Here is a 14858-nt window from a genome sequence, read left to right as displayed (position 1 = left end):
GGGCCCCCAAGAATGAATCAGCCCAGGCTGCCGGGTGCAGACTCTGCAGGTTGAGGCCATGATGCCTACAGTTGTGATGCAGACAAAGAAGCAGAGAGTGAGGACAGGCTTCTCACTTTGGACCAACTTTAACTCAGATTCTACTCCTAGTTACCTAGTCCCGGTACTCATCTTTCAGATTTGTCACTGGAATTTCTTTGAAAAAAAATTAAGGGAAGAAAGACATCATGATTCACTTCTAATCCTCCCTTTTATGTAACTACAGTAATTCGTTCTCTGTCACTGGGGACCTTGCCTGAGTCAGGTCCTATGTGCCATTTGTACCAGCATCCCAGCCTTCTCAACACCTTTTAAAGAAATATGTTTATAGAATTATTACAACCATTCATAGACCCTCATCATGTTAGATTATGGCACGATTGATACTAGAACCAGATAATTCTTTGTTTTGAGGGGCTGTTCTGTGCCTTGTAGGATGTTTAGCAGAATCCCTCATGTCTATGACTAGATTCCAGTAGCACTCCCCTATTATGACTACAAAAAAATGTCTCTAGACATTGCCAAATGACCCCAGAGAGGCATAATTGCTCCCAGTTGGTAGGAAACGACTTTATGAGCCACAGACCCTAGCAAAAGCAAGGCTATAGGGCGGGAGATGGTCCCCTTCATCTGACTGAATTTCTATCAACAACCGTGTGTTCCTATCCCTCTGGCCTAGAGAGTCCCTCACATGATTGCCTTTCTTATCATAGAATAGAGCCAACTCATCTTCAAGATTGACCTTTGTCCTCTTGATAGTGACAACAGCAGCTTAGAGACAGCAGTTTCCCTCAAAAACTGTTAGCCCATTAGTAACTTCTGGCGGCCACAATGAAAAGGGCTTCCCTACAGAAATACCCAGTACTGAAGCTGTTGAGCTGCTGGTTTTCCTGTCCAGATGAGCAGTGCTCAGCCGGAAAGTCACTAATTGAAACAATCATGAGTCTATTTGCTCATCTCTCCCCTATTTGGGTATAGCCTCCAAAAGGACAGCTCCATTTAGTCTTCCTATAGCAGAGCTCAGTGCATAGTGGGTCAGTCACGTGGTTTGTACTTCTGATCATATTGTCAGTATCTTCAGAAATGATAGTGCCTACCACCTTAGGGCACTAGATCTGGTCCCAACCCTGGAGTCACCTTTGATGGGTAACTATCACACCAACTTAAGGTGTAACACAGAGGGCATAGCCTGAGAAAGTTTGTCTTTCTGGGAAATGATCTGACTATATTAATCTTCGTCAAAAGCTGTTCTCAAAATGCCAACATATAAATAATCCCAAATTTAGTAGAAGAAAGGTCATTTTTTTAATCTAAAAAAATGTCACTTACTATTTTAAGAACACACGGTCAGCATATATATGTAAGTCATATCAAGATCCGATTCAAGCTAATGTTTTTCCTATTTTCAGCCCTTTTTCTTGCCAAATGATGCAAATATTCCTACTCATTTAAAGTGATGGAGATATGACCATCGTTCTTGGTCCCAAGAGGCTTACAGTCTAGGGAGGGAGATAAACTAATGAATAAGTGTAATAATGCACCTTAAGGAGATCTGATAGAAATCTCTAGAATGGAGTAAAAGCACAAAGGAGAAACTGGTGTGCTAGAAAAATGTCTCACCAGATCTTGATGGGGGGTGGAGGACAAAACCCCAATTTGCACCGTGTGCCCGTTTCCACAGCATAAATATGAAATCACAACTGATTTCAAGTTACTAACATGAACATAGAGTTGGGAAGAGATGCACATGATTGGCTCTTGGAAGCTTGCAAAGTCAGGTCCAGCTTGGGTGGCCAACCATCCTGGTTTGCTCAGGATGTTTTAGCACTGAAAATCTCGCATCCTAGGAAACCCGCAGTCTTGGGCAATCAAACCATTGGCCACCTTGGGCCCCATGCCCAATTGGCAGAAAGTTTTCCGTCTTTCCCAAGAGGGTCAGGAATGGTTCCAGAGAGGAGATGAGGCTTCAGCAAATTCCCTCAGGTAGATATATTCTCCACTGTTGTCAGTGGACTCAATGGTGGGCAACCAGGTATTTAGGAAATGGACGAGCATGAGGCCAGTGCTGTCAATCTCCCAACCCTTTGGCCCTCTGAAGACTCCAGAAGTTACGGAGAGGAATTTGTTTGCAGTTAACCCCCCTTCTTTGTCCCCCACTGAACACTGATGGAACCTTCCTAATAAGACAAATCTAGATTTTGTCAAGTAGGGAGAAATGAGATTTTACCTATGAAAATGTTTGGCAGTTTATCAGGCCGGAAAGCAGTTACCTACGAGAATAAACATTGGAAACCTTGGTCATCCTGTTGGTCCTCTGCTTTTCAGCCTTCAGATTGTCTTTAAGGTCCCATACCTAGGATCTCTCTGCTACTCAGAAGGCAAGATGTTTTAGTAAAGAGGGAACCAGAAGGTTTGGGGTGAAATGGAGAAAGAAAAGGAGGAGGAGAATATGGAGGAGAAAGTGTCCTGAGAGCCCGTTAGAGAAAGGCAGAAAAACCAATTTCTCCCCTGCCAGCTCTGGATCATCATAATGAAATCTCCCTGCCCAGAAGTCTCCCATTATCTTTTTATATGGCTTTGTTGAGATAAAATTGACATATAACACTATGTAAGTACAAGATGTACAATGTGTTGATATGATACGCTTGCATATTGCAAAGTGATTGCCACCATAATCTCAGCTAACACCAGCATTAGGCATAATTACCATTTCTCTTTTGTGGTGAGAACATTTAAGATCTCCTCTCTTAGCAACTTTCAAGTATACAATATAGTATCATTAACTCTAATCACGTCAGATCCCCAGAACTCATTCATCTTATAACTGGAAGTTTGTATCCTTTGATCAACACCTCCCTTTTCCCCCCACCCCCCATTCTAGTCTCTGTGCTATTAAGTTTGGCTTTTTTTTTTTTTAGATTCCACCTGTAAATGATATCTATCATACAATATTTATCTTTCTCTATTTGCTTATTTCCCTTGGCATTATGCCTTCAAAGTCCATCGATGTTCTTGCAAATGACATAATTTCCTCCTTCCTTTTTTTTTTTTTTTTTTTTTAAGAGGGTGAGAGGAGAGAGCGAATCTGAAGCAGGTTGCACACCCAGCATGAAGCCTGATGCAGGGCTCAATCTGACAACCCTGAGATCATGACCTGAGCCAATTCAGGAGTCAGATGCTTAACAGATGAGCCACCCAGGCGCCCTGACAGTATTTCCTTGTTTCTCGTGGCTAAGTAATATTTCATTTTGTGTCAGTGTGTGTGTGTGTGTGTGTGTGTATGTGTGTGTGTCTGAAGACTCAGGTTGTTTCCCTATATAGGTTATTGTGAATAATGCCATAACGAATCACTTTGACTTATTTCATCTCCCCAGGATTTTCCTACTGTTAGTTTACAGGTGAGAAGCAGAAAACATGATTCCATTTGACTCAAGAGGATACTGAGAGCAGAAGTGACAGCAATGCCTTTCCTGCCCCTACCCTGTGCCCACAGGGAGAGGCTGTGCATTTTGCCTTGCAAATAGTGGCAATTGGCCTTCATTTGCATTTGACTTCCTACTGTCTCATCATCAAGGACACTTCTTGATCACACACTCTGCAAGGGACCCTTGGCTTCCCTGGTCAGCAGATAAATCACAGGTCTCAGCTGGTATTGCTGTAAAATACTAGCATTCTCAGAGCCGGACTGAGATCATCTACCATTAAATCAAAAAATAATACTTTGAAAGGGACAAAAAAAATTTGGTTAATGAGAAGTCAATGGTAGAGTTTCTCGATCCAGACCATGTAGATTTGAAGTCCATCACTTCATAGCTTTGTGACTGCACACAATTTATTAACCTTTCTGTCTCTTGGTTTTCTCAACTTATCTCATAGGGTTCTTGGTGAGGATTGAATGAGTGTTATATGTGAATTATTTGGCCCAGTGCCTGGCACAAAGGAAGTGGCTTATATTCTGTCGTCATGCAATTTTTAGGGTTAATCCCTTAAATTTCTCTTCAACTCTCAGCCCTGCTTACTACTTCTCAGTAAGTAAAAAATGGTTTCTGATTTAGGACAAAATTATGTAATCAGGTATTTTAAAAGTGCCGCACAAAGCAACCTGTCAGGGGGCTTGTTCAACACTCAATAGGAAGCAGGTCGGGCAGCCCTGGTGGCTCAGTGGTTTAGCGCCTGCCTTCAGCCCAGGGCATGATCCTGGAGACCTGGGATGGAGTCCCATGTCGGGCTCCCTGCATGGAGCCTGCTTCTCCCTCTGCCTGTGTCTCTGCCTCTCTCTCTCGCTCTCTCTCTGTGTCTCTAATAAATAAAAAATAAAGTCTTTAAAAAAAAAAAGGAAGCAGGTCAAGATGGAAGGAAGTAATAAAAATAACACCGAACACGCACCACGGGCCAAGCTTCCTGCCAAGCATGTTTGATGCATACCCTTGTAACAACCCACAAGACGCTGTTATCTTTCAGATGGAAATCAGAGACTTAGAAAGCATAAGGAGAGAAAAATGCATCACGCCAGGTTCGAGGGCAGATATCTTTGCGAGAATGGATACCTATGTGACCACAAAGAAGCTTCTTTCCCAAACTAGATCTCAGTTTCCATTAAGTCCATAGCACTTTATTTTTTTTTAAGATTTAATTTATTTATTCATGACACACACACACACACACACACACACACACACACATACACACAGAGGCAGAGACACAGGCAGAGGGAGAAGCAGGCTCCATGCAGGGAGCCTGATGTGGGACTTGATCCCATGTCTTCAGGACCATACCCTGGGCTGAAGCCAGCACTAAACCACTGAGCCACCTGGGCTGCCCAGTCCATAGCACTTTAAAATCCCTACTAAGCAAGGTGAGCCCAGATCACCAACATTGGCTCAAGGTACCATTAACCAGCAGTGGCAATGGTCATTGCTTACATTGGGAGAGAATTCAGGCATGTCTGAGGCTCTCTCCAGCACAACCCTCGCCTGCCTCTACCTTCCTGCTTAAAAAGCCCAGGCCACCACCTGGTTCTAACCCTGGTCCTCATTTTTTATTTCTTCAGCCTGCCCCTTATTTCATGTTGGCTCAAACAGCAGCCCCATTTCGATCCATGTGCAATGAGCCCTCGTCCCTCTGCTCTCCAGCACTTCCTCAGAGCCCTCCTGTCTAAGGGCCTGGATACCAAGCAACCACTTTCAAATATTTACCGAGCAAACTGCAGCAAGCCAGGGCTTCTGGGGGAACTGCACTGGAAAGAGCAAACAATCAAAATGCCACTCCTATTACATTTTGATAAAGCTTCAGGGTTTACAAATGACCCCCACATCCTTATGTCACTGAGCACCTCCTACGTGCTACCAACCAAGTGCTCACTATAATCTGGCACCGCGTCCCAAACGCAGCTGCATCCAAACCTCAGGCTGCCCATGAACAGGTGCACCTCCACTCGAAACCTGAGGCCACAAAGGCTCAGGGAGATCTGTCAGCTTGCCCTGGGGTGAGGGTTGGGGGGGTCGTACAATCAGCGAGGGTCAAAGCATAACTGAACACAGTAGGTCCTACTCCCAAGTCCACGTGGCATCATTATGTCTTGTGTGAATCAGTCATGTCTGTCCTGCAGTAGTTCAATGGCAGGACATAAGTAGACACATGGGTACACAGACCAGAGAACATCATGCTGTAGTCTCTCCCTGCACTGACCTCCCCCCTCCACCCCTCCATATGTATGTACGTATGTACCTATATATGTATGGATGGATTTAGCCTGCCTAACTCCCAGTCTTCTTTCAAGAACCAGCACAAATGTCAACTTCTCCCTAAAAATTCCTCTTCCTCCTCCCAGCTCTTTGTAGGCAAAGTGTGCATCCTCTCCTAAACGCGATTGGCATTGATCTGCTTCCGTGTTTATTTCCCTGGGGAAAAGGACTGCACTTCATAGATCACGTCCCCCTCACCTGGGGCAGTACTTGCCACATGGCAGATCTTCACTACTTCTCTGCAGAAGGAAGGGGAGGGAGGCACAGCGAGGAAGAGGGAAGAGAGAAAAAGAAGGAAGCGGGGAGAGGAAGAGAGTCTAATTTGCCTGCTGCATATGCTCTTTAATTAAACTCACATGTCTCTCTTGAGAACCATATACTTAGTTTCCAGTCTTGATGCTCTCCAAATAGATCAGGTCACCAGGACTGATGAGTGGGAGTGTCCTTAAATAGGAAGACACTTAAGGCTGGGTCCTGGAACATCCTGGTTACCACAGAATACATAGCAACTGTCTGCCACTCATATCCCTCAGCCAACTTTTTCACAAACTCTATCCCCGGAGTTCACTGCAAGCTGGAGGGAGGTTTTCTTGGAATGTTCCCTTCGGTCCTGAAGAGTTAAGCTTTCTGTGAACTGCACTGGGGCAGAAGCCTTTGGTCGGGGGTCTGTTTCTCCACCCAGGCCCTCATGACTGGCGGGGCTGTGGGTGGCATCTGAACCTGATATAAGAGCTAACTTCCCTCCTGGGCAGTCGAGGTGCTAAAGCTGGCCTGTCTCTGAGTCATTTCAAAGAGTGGGTGTTCTCAGCCTTCATTCTGTCCAGGTGACACTGCTTCGAGGCTCCTAGTAGCTCAGTGTATTTTGTATGCCTCCTCCTTCCAGAAAAATGGATCATTCATTTCCTTAAGATGCAGGAACATGGAGACACAGAGCAGTGCCAGAGAGCCTGCTAGAAGGAGGTAAAAACAAGACTGAAATTTCCCAGCTTATTCATGCATGAGGAAGTCAGTACCTTTTGTCGAGTTCTTGGTATTTGCTTCCGTTTGTGAGCTTGACTATACTGGCACTTTGGCAAGCACCCCAGGGCTGTATCTCAGTGAGCTCCTCACACTCCGGGAGGTGCTAATTATCACACTAGCCAAATGAGGCAGTTAACAGAATGTGGTGTTGGGGTGTCATTCTGGATTGCCCGAACTCCACACAGCCTAATTGTGAACCATTTCACTGCCTGGTGTGAAATATGTGTCTAGATCCAAATCGCAGGTGATCAATGAAAAACTGATCCCTAGGGTGCTGTTTGCAAAATGAAAACCTCGCAAGCAGGAGAGGGTTTAAAATGTTCTGGAAGGTTCATTGCTGATCTGCCTTCAGTAAATATTGTTTATATTTTTTAAGCACATGCTGTCTGCTCGGCTTCATTTTAGATGCTTTGTATGAAGGACTTCATCTAAATTCTCATAGGAGACCTATGAGTAGACTCTACTATTATCCACATTTTGCCATAAGGAAGCCACAGCACAGAGGGGTTCCCAAACTTGCCCAAGGTCACATAAGTTATGCTGGGATTCAAATCCAGTTTGGGCCATTGGAGATATATCTATATCTCACAATATCAAGTTCGGAAGATATCTCTTGATAGATGGATGGATGGATGGATGGATGGATAGATAGATGGATGGATGGATGGATAGGTAGGTAGGTAGTAGGTAGGTAGGTAGATAGATATAAATCTTCCAAACTTGTAGAATCAAAATATGCAGAATTTAAAACCTAATATCATAAGATCAAAAACCAAGTGGTGGGCCCAAAGAAGCAGAGGAAACACTAGCAGTTTGGCATGGCTCCCTTTGAAAAGTTATCCCACATAATCAAATCTTACAAGGCAGACATCGTCCCCATTTTACAGGTGAGAAAATGAGGACTTTGAGGTTAGTGGCCCAAGTTCCCATGGCTGCCAAGGGGCAGAACCACATTCAAACTTGGATTCACATGGGCTCAAAGCCCAGACTTCTGCAATCATTTTTATTAACATCTTGTCTTTTTAATGTGTCTCATGAGAGTCAGCACAAACGCTGCAAAAAGACAAATTGAAAGAAAACAAAAAAGGAATGTCGCTCTGCCTCTCTCTTGCCTAGAAAGCAAGTGGAATATCATGCACTCGCCTAAATCCTCACAGTCGTGTCTGTCCTTATGCTGGAGTCCCCTGCCCTGCCATGTGCGCCTGACTCGCATTCCTGCAGACCTGCTTTCTGTGGACGTTCTGCTCAGTGGCCACAGGTTTCAAAAATAAAATGTGATGGGCAGACGAGCCCAAGCCCCATAATCAGCTGCCTGGCTTGCTAACAATGAACAATGGAGGTGGAATGTCCACTCCACATGCATTCCGGAGAAGGTGGTTACCCAGCTCACCAGAACAAGCCAAGGACATCCCTTTCATCAACACTGGGCGGCACTGATGAATATGGCCATTGTGGAGGCAGTCCTAGCCACCAGAGAGGGAAATTCCTAACAGATTGCTTCCTCGCCTTCCACCCTCCCCCCCTCTTTTAAATAAGTCCCATCCTGTGATTCCTTCACTCAGACACCAAATAGCCTGCTGTTAGGAGGAACAAGACTGAATTCTCTTTGGATTAGAAAAGATAACCCACACGGCTAAGAGTGGTTCTTAGAAGGAACCTGGGAACTTGACTTCCACCTGCCCTGCTGATGGTTGTGCATCCGATAGAGACTTTTACGCTGTGATTTTTTTAAGACAATATAAATTTATCTTACAGCTCTATAGGTCGGTCAGAAGTCCAACGGGAGTCTCACTAAGTAAACACTGCATTTTTAATTAAGCAAAAAAGGAAAAAGTTGTCTCAGTGTCATCTTTATTCCTAACATGTGGTTCAACATTCTCCCACTGCCCATCCCACACACACCCCGCCCTATATCACTGTTATTTTGGATGAAATGACACTACCTGAATCTTTTTTTAGCCTTGGATAATCTAGACATGCTCACAGGGTTTTTCCCCCTTCCTTTTGCTCCTGTGTTATGTGTTACATGGAACCACCTTACTAAAACAGGGGATGAGGGATGGAATGCCCTTTCATACTTGACAGAGCCAGGCTGGCCCTGGTTCCAACTCAGCCATCACCTGGCCCAGTGATCTTAAACAAGTCCCAACACAGCTTCTGCAAGTCCTGGACGCATCTTTGTGCAAAGGAGGAAAAAATGTGTCTCTCTGGGGGAGAAGCAGCCCTGCCAGCACAGGACTTAGCAAACGGAACCCCAGCTGAAATCCAGCCTCTCTGCCTTCAGCCAGGACATCACCTGCATAGCTGTTCACAGAGCCCTGTGTCTCTGTTTCAATTTATGTGAAGTGGGGCAGATAGTAAGTGTCCCACCAAACCCAGCACTGATGAGGCTAAGAGAACAGTTTATGAATCAGCTTTTTAAGAGGATATGTCTGCTGTTCTGGTTCAATACTACTTGATTACCTGAACCCTCCACAAAATACTTCTAATGAAAAGCAAAGACACCATTCACTCTTCTGAGATTGCTACTACCCAACGCTCCCACCCTTGGAGAATTCAATCAACAGACAGGACAGGCCTTATCATATGCAGCCTGTGCAGTTACATAGGCCCCACACAGGCCTTGCATGTGCTTGAATGCTCTGATGTCACCATCTTAACATTCTAAATCCATTTTTAACATGGATCCTACATTTTTATTTGCACTGAGCCCTGCAAATTATGTCACTGGTCCTGCCAACAAGCCTTCTGCAACACCGGATAGCTTTCTCACACCACAAAAGAGATTTGGAAGGAAAAATGGGATATGTCATCCCTGTGCCAAACAAAAAGGCTCCAGTCATACTTAGAACACGAGGCAGGATGGTGCACGGGATTAATAGTATGGGCGTTAGGAGGGGATCTGAGCTCGGTGCTGTGCTATGTCCCGCAAGTTTTCAGACACATTCCCTAACATACTTGAACCCAGATGTCCTTCTCTGGAAATTTAGACTCCTAGTGGCTACTGTTCTGGGTTAACAATGAAGAAAAGTCTCTGTAAACCAAGAAATTGGCATGTGGCAGGTACTCAACAAATGTAAGCCCCATGCTTTAGAAATAGATACTTCAAGATGGGCCATGTCATGGAGTGAGTCCATAGAGCAGAGAGGTGATCAGAGGTCCTAAAAGATCCCTTGGGCTCTAGGATTACATGATTCTCCATTGAACCAAGGTCTAGAAGCCAGCCCTCCTCTAGTCCATAGGTATTAAACAGAACATTTTTGGTTGCAAGGGCAGAAATCCAACTCATTAACTTTGAGAAAGTGTTAGTTTATTAATAAAACTGGGAAGTATTAGGAAACAGGCATTTCTGTGTCTGAGGATTTATACAGTGGTATTCAGTTTCTGTTTCTCTCTCCATATTTCCACTCTTTTTATCTTGCCTTGCTTTGCTCTGAACTCATACCCTCTTCATGCAGAGGATAAGATGGCCTGCAGCAGGCCTAGACTCATTCTCTCAGCTGAACAAGCCCAGTCAGAAGATCTCTCTCTCTTTCTCTCTCTCTCTCCCTCAATATCTCAGAAAAGACTCCGACCCTGCTTGGGTTATACTCCCACTCTTGAGCCAGTCACAATTGCCAGACTGACAGGGTTTATGCCCACCTAAGGGCAGGACAAGGGGGCTCGAGCCTCATGACTGCAGCCCCAATGAACACACATAAAATGGAGGACAGGGAAGCTCCCCAAAGGAATCGCAATGCCAGCCAAACAGAACATGTCTACTGTGCCTTATGTGGTTTCCTATTCCTTCCCCAAAGGGGCCAAAGGAAATGAAAGGTAAAAGAGGGGAATCGGGTGGGTGGTGCAGACAGTAGCACTTAAACCAGATTTCACTGAAGAATGGGAAATAAGTAACACAGGTCATTAAAGAGAATCTCTGTGAGGAAAGGCCAAGAGCTGAGAAAACACGGGATCTGTTCAAAGCTACGAGTTGTGTCACTACAATTAACCTCACATCTTTACATTTTTAATAGTAAAGTATTTATTTTTATGCTGACCTTTTGTTTAGGCAACCAATACTGATTTTCCATTTTAGGGCTAATAGAGAATTTCCTTTTAAAAATGACTTTAAGTAAAAATCAAGTAGGTCAGCTGAAAGAAAAATAATAAGTAATAATAACATAGACTTCAATAGCTGTGGACAAATTGGTGTATGTGTTATGCCAATGACCAAAGTCTGAGAAACACTAGTTTAGTTTAAGTAGAATGTTCTCTCCCCAAGGAACAGTAAAAACCAGTGACTCTGCTATTGCTGCTCCATAGGTATCTCTGGCAAATTAAATATTGTGTCTCTCATTGTGTAGATGGCAAAGCTTTAGCCCAGGTCACAGAATGGATCTGTGATAAGATCCTAGAACCCTCAGCTCTGCCTGGCAACACCTATTCCCTAGATATACTTCTGTCTCATGGCAAAAGGGGAGAACCAGCATTCCAGGACATTGGCCCACTGTATTATTGTCTGTTTCAGAGGCAGTCACACAAAGGTAGGATTGATGTCAAAATATCTCATCCCAGAGATGGCCAGGCTGATTGTCCTTATGAACAGAGGGGCCCATTCTCAATGGTCATCCAGGGCCAGCTGGCTCCAAGGAGTACCAGTCATCTCTCTGGGGCCAGAGTTTCCCCAGCTGATTTCCACATGTAGCCACGTGTAAAGTGGCAGCTGGTCTCTCATTTGGATGACTTAGTCATCTTCCAAGTAGCTACCAATGTCAGCCAGAGATAATTCAAGAATGCCTATATTGTCCACTCATCTTTTCGATTATTTTCTGCAGGCCAAAGCGAAAAGCCATCATGGTTTTGACGTGGATCACGATGCCAAAAAGCTGAACAAAGCCTGCAAAGGAATGGGTATGAGATATATTTTGTTTTTTAATTTACTTTTGAAGTTGATTAAGTTTGATCTCATGTCCAACTTTCCCATGATCTTAGGAAGATGACCATGTGCATTCCAAGCTAACCCAAGTTAATTACTTTTAGTTGTTCTCTTTGTAAAAGATCCCCAAACTATAATCAGATCCTAATGCTTTTCAATATTCAAAATGATAGTTAAAAATGGGATACTGTGACGTTGAATTTGACCTTGAGGTAGAAGAAACTTCATGAGGAGTGTAGTCATGCAATCTTAATGTCATCTAAGCCCCTCTGATCCCTTTCATGAGAGGTGGTGGGAAATAGGGGCTAATGAAAGCTGGATTAGAAATCTGGGGATTGCATCTAGAAGTAGATTAGGTAAACATAAAACTGGGACCAAGGCCGAGAATCAAAGGTCAAAACCAGAGGAGCCATTTATGTTGATGCCTAAGGTAAGTGTATGGCCAAGAAAGAGATCAGGATCAGGAATAAGGTAACCCCAGTAACAAGGTGAGATGAGGGGGAGAGCATCTAGAAAGAAGGCCATGAGGAGAGGCTCTGAGACCCAAGGAGGTCTCTGTTGAAACAAGTTTCTAGTCCCAGAAACCTGGGTTTTAGTATAGTCACAGGATCAGTAACCATCATTATTAATTCCAGAACATTTTCACTGCCCCAAAAGAAACCTCATTTCTATTAGTAGCTGCTCCCCACTCCCCACCCCCTACTCCCTTCAGGCTCAGGCAATCATAATCTGCTTTCTGTCTCTATGGATTTGCCTATTCTGGACATTTCATATAAATGGAATCATGCAGTACGTGACCTTTTATGACTGGCTTCTTTCACTCAGCATATCATTTTGCAAAAACAAGTGCTAGATTTTTACTTAGAAGTAAATTAGTGAAGATTTACTTTCCCAGGAATGGGTACTGTGGTAGAACAAATATGGCCATAAATTCTTTGTGTGACTCACTCCAGGGAAAGGACTGGGATCCATAGTGGAAGTTCTAAGAGATATTTTGCTTCAATATAAGCAACTATCTGAATAAAATAGCCTGTCTTCCCCAAGAAATGTTGGAGAAGTTCCAAGAGAGTCAGGGTTGGAGAAGATCTGGTAGGAAAGCAGTAAAAGGGATTTCTATATAGTAAGTGTTCTTGAATACATCAGAGGGAGAAGGAGCTGGAAATGAAGGATGACAACTCACTTGCTTGGTTTAGGGGGACATCAGAGGAAAGTTCAGCAGAGAGGAGCTGCTTCTCGCTCATATCCTGACCTGGCTCATGCTGTATTTAGACAACAGCTGCCGGGAGCCATGTTTGCCTGGAAGTGGCAGGATGTTTATAGTTCTGAGTTTTGCTGAGTGGCTGGGCCAGCCTCACAGGTGTTTCCCTGCTGCCTCTCAAGTGAGGTCCTGACACCTGGATGTGGGTTGGAGACAGGAGTGTAGTGGGGGTGGGAATAACTCAGCTGCAGTTAATGATAAATCCCTGCGTTCTTAGCCACTTAGTGGGTTAAGTCCAAAAAGCACAGATGGAACACCTACTGAATGCCAAAATCTGTGTTTTTTTTATCCCTTTTGGATGAGGCTTCAAGGTGGGACCACTGTTGTGCTGATTACTGTTGTAGAGCACCTTCTGCGTGCCAAGTGCTAGGTTGATCACCGCATACATGTCATCTTGTGTAGCCCTCTCAACAACGCTATAAAGTTGCCTTCTAATGACTTAACAGATGAAAATGTTGAGGATCAGAGGTTAAATATCTTGCCCGAGTTCAGAGAGTTAGGAAATGAGGGTGGGGTGATTGAAAACTAGGGCCATCTCAGAAAGCTGTGATTTGGTTGAAGGTTTAGAATTCTAAAATTCCAATCTCTATTAAAAAGTACAAGCCAGGAGCACCTTGGGTGGCTCAATCAGTTGAGTATCTGACTCTTGGTTTTGGCTCAGGTCATGATCTCAGGGTCATGAGATTGAGCCCCACGTCAGGCTCTGTGATCAATGGAGAGTTTGCTTGGGATTCTCTCTCTCCTACTTCCCATCCCCCACTCCTCCACCTCTCAAACAAATAAATAAATCCTTTTTTTTAAAAAAAGTGTAAGCCAAAGCAAAATTTCATCATTGGCAAAATTTGTCCTCAAGACTGTGCACCCATCTCATTGATATACCAGCCCTACCAGGGCTGGCTTTATATGTCTAGGGCCATGTTGTCCCATAGCCACAAAGGTGAGTGATATAGGTCATTTTAAATTTTTGAGAAGTCAAATTTTTTAAAAAGCAGGTGAAAGTAATTTTATTAATATGCATTAGCTAAGTCAATACTATATCAAAAATATCTCAACAGATAATGTAAAAGTTATTAATGAGATATTTGACAACCCTTTATTTTTACATTAAGTCCTCAAAAGACAGTGTATATTCTATACTTATAGAACATTCCAATTTGATCCAGCCACACTTCATGTCCTCCATAGTCACACGTATCCACTGTGTGGGCCGCAGTGGGTCTAAGGGCTGTACTCGTCAAACAGATTATGAGCACTCCCCACCCATTCATCTTCCTACACAATTCAAAATAAAAATGATGTATTCTAAAATATTTCATTTTTCCAAATAACATAAAAGTTACAGATTTCCTTATTTATTTGTTGCCCCTGCTTTCCAGGGTCCTAATGATGCATATGGTCTGGGTCTTGGTTAACCCAGAACAGCCTTTTACTCTTCTCCCTACACTGACACTCTTTGTCAGACCTTCCTCTTGGGACTCTGTGACCCTCTGCTGGGCCTTCTGAGAAGAATGCCTTAAACCCAAGAGTGCATAGACCTAACCCCTATTATCATTTCCGAAATTTTACATTGTTGTAAAATGAACCTGCAGCTTGTTCTCCCTCAAAGAGACACAGAAAGAGGCTCCAGAAGGAAAAGCTGCCATGGCGATTACCCTGGTTCTAGTTCCTGACTTAAACTTTAATGTGCATTTGAGTCACGAGGGTGTTAATACGCAGATTCGAACTGGTAATTCTAGGTGGTTTCTCAGATCCTGCATTTCCAATAAGTTCCCAGGGGATGCTGATGCTACAGGTCCTGCAACCACGCTTTGGGGAACAAGGACTAGACCATCTGAGATCCACAGAGGTTAATGCCACTCAAGACACACTGGATGCAAACCGG

General features: G+C 43.9%; 1 protein-coding gene and 1 long non-coding RNA gene across 4 annotated transcripts in view; one reads left to right on the top strand and one right to left on the bottom strand.

Annotated features, from left to right (window-relative positions):
- Nucleotides 1-14858, bottom strand: part of LOC140603800 (uncharacterized) — an 80367-nt gene that overhangs the window by 20441 nt on the left and 45068 nt on the right. The window lies entirely within an intron of this gene.
- ANXA13 (annexin A13) overlaps nucleotides 1-14858 on the top strand; it is a 50189-nt gene that overhangs the window by 9354 nt on the left and 25977 nt on the right. For 2 of the 3 annotated variants that reach the window (XM_072774383.1, XM_072774386.1), the window contains one exon: nucleotides 11618-11693. In XM_072774383.1, coding sequence (XP_072630484.1) covers nucleotides 11618-11693 — 76 coding nt within the window. Of the gene's footprint in view, nucleotides 1-11206; nucleotides 11327-11617; nucleotides 11694-14858 lie in introns of those variants that run through there. The other variant, XM_072774384.1, reaches the window with a different exon arrangement.

Source organism: Canis lupus, chromosome 14 (assembly GCF_048164855.1).
Source record: "Canis lupus baileyi chromosome 14, mCanLup2.hap1, whole genome shotgun sequence".
In the NCBI taxonomy this organism is placed as follows: Eukaryota; Metazoa; Chordata; class Mammalia; order Carnivora; family Canidae; genus Canis; species Canis lupus.
This window is presented reverse-complemented; position numbering and strand designations above follow the sequence as displayed.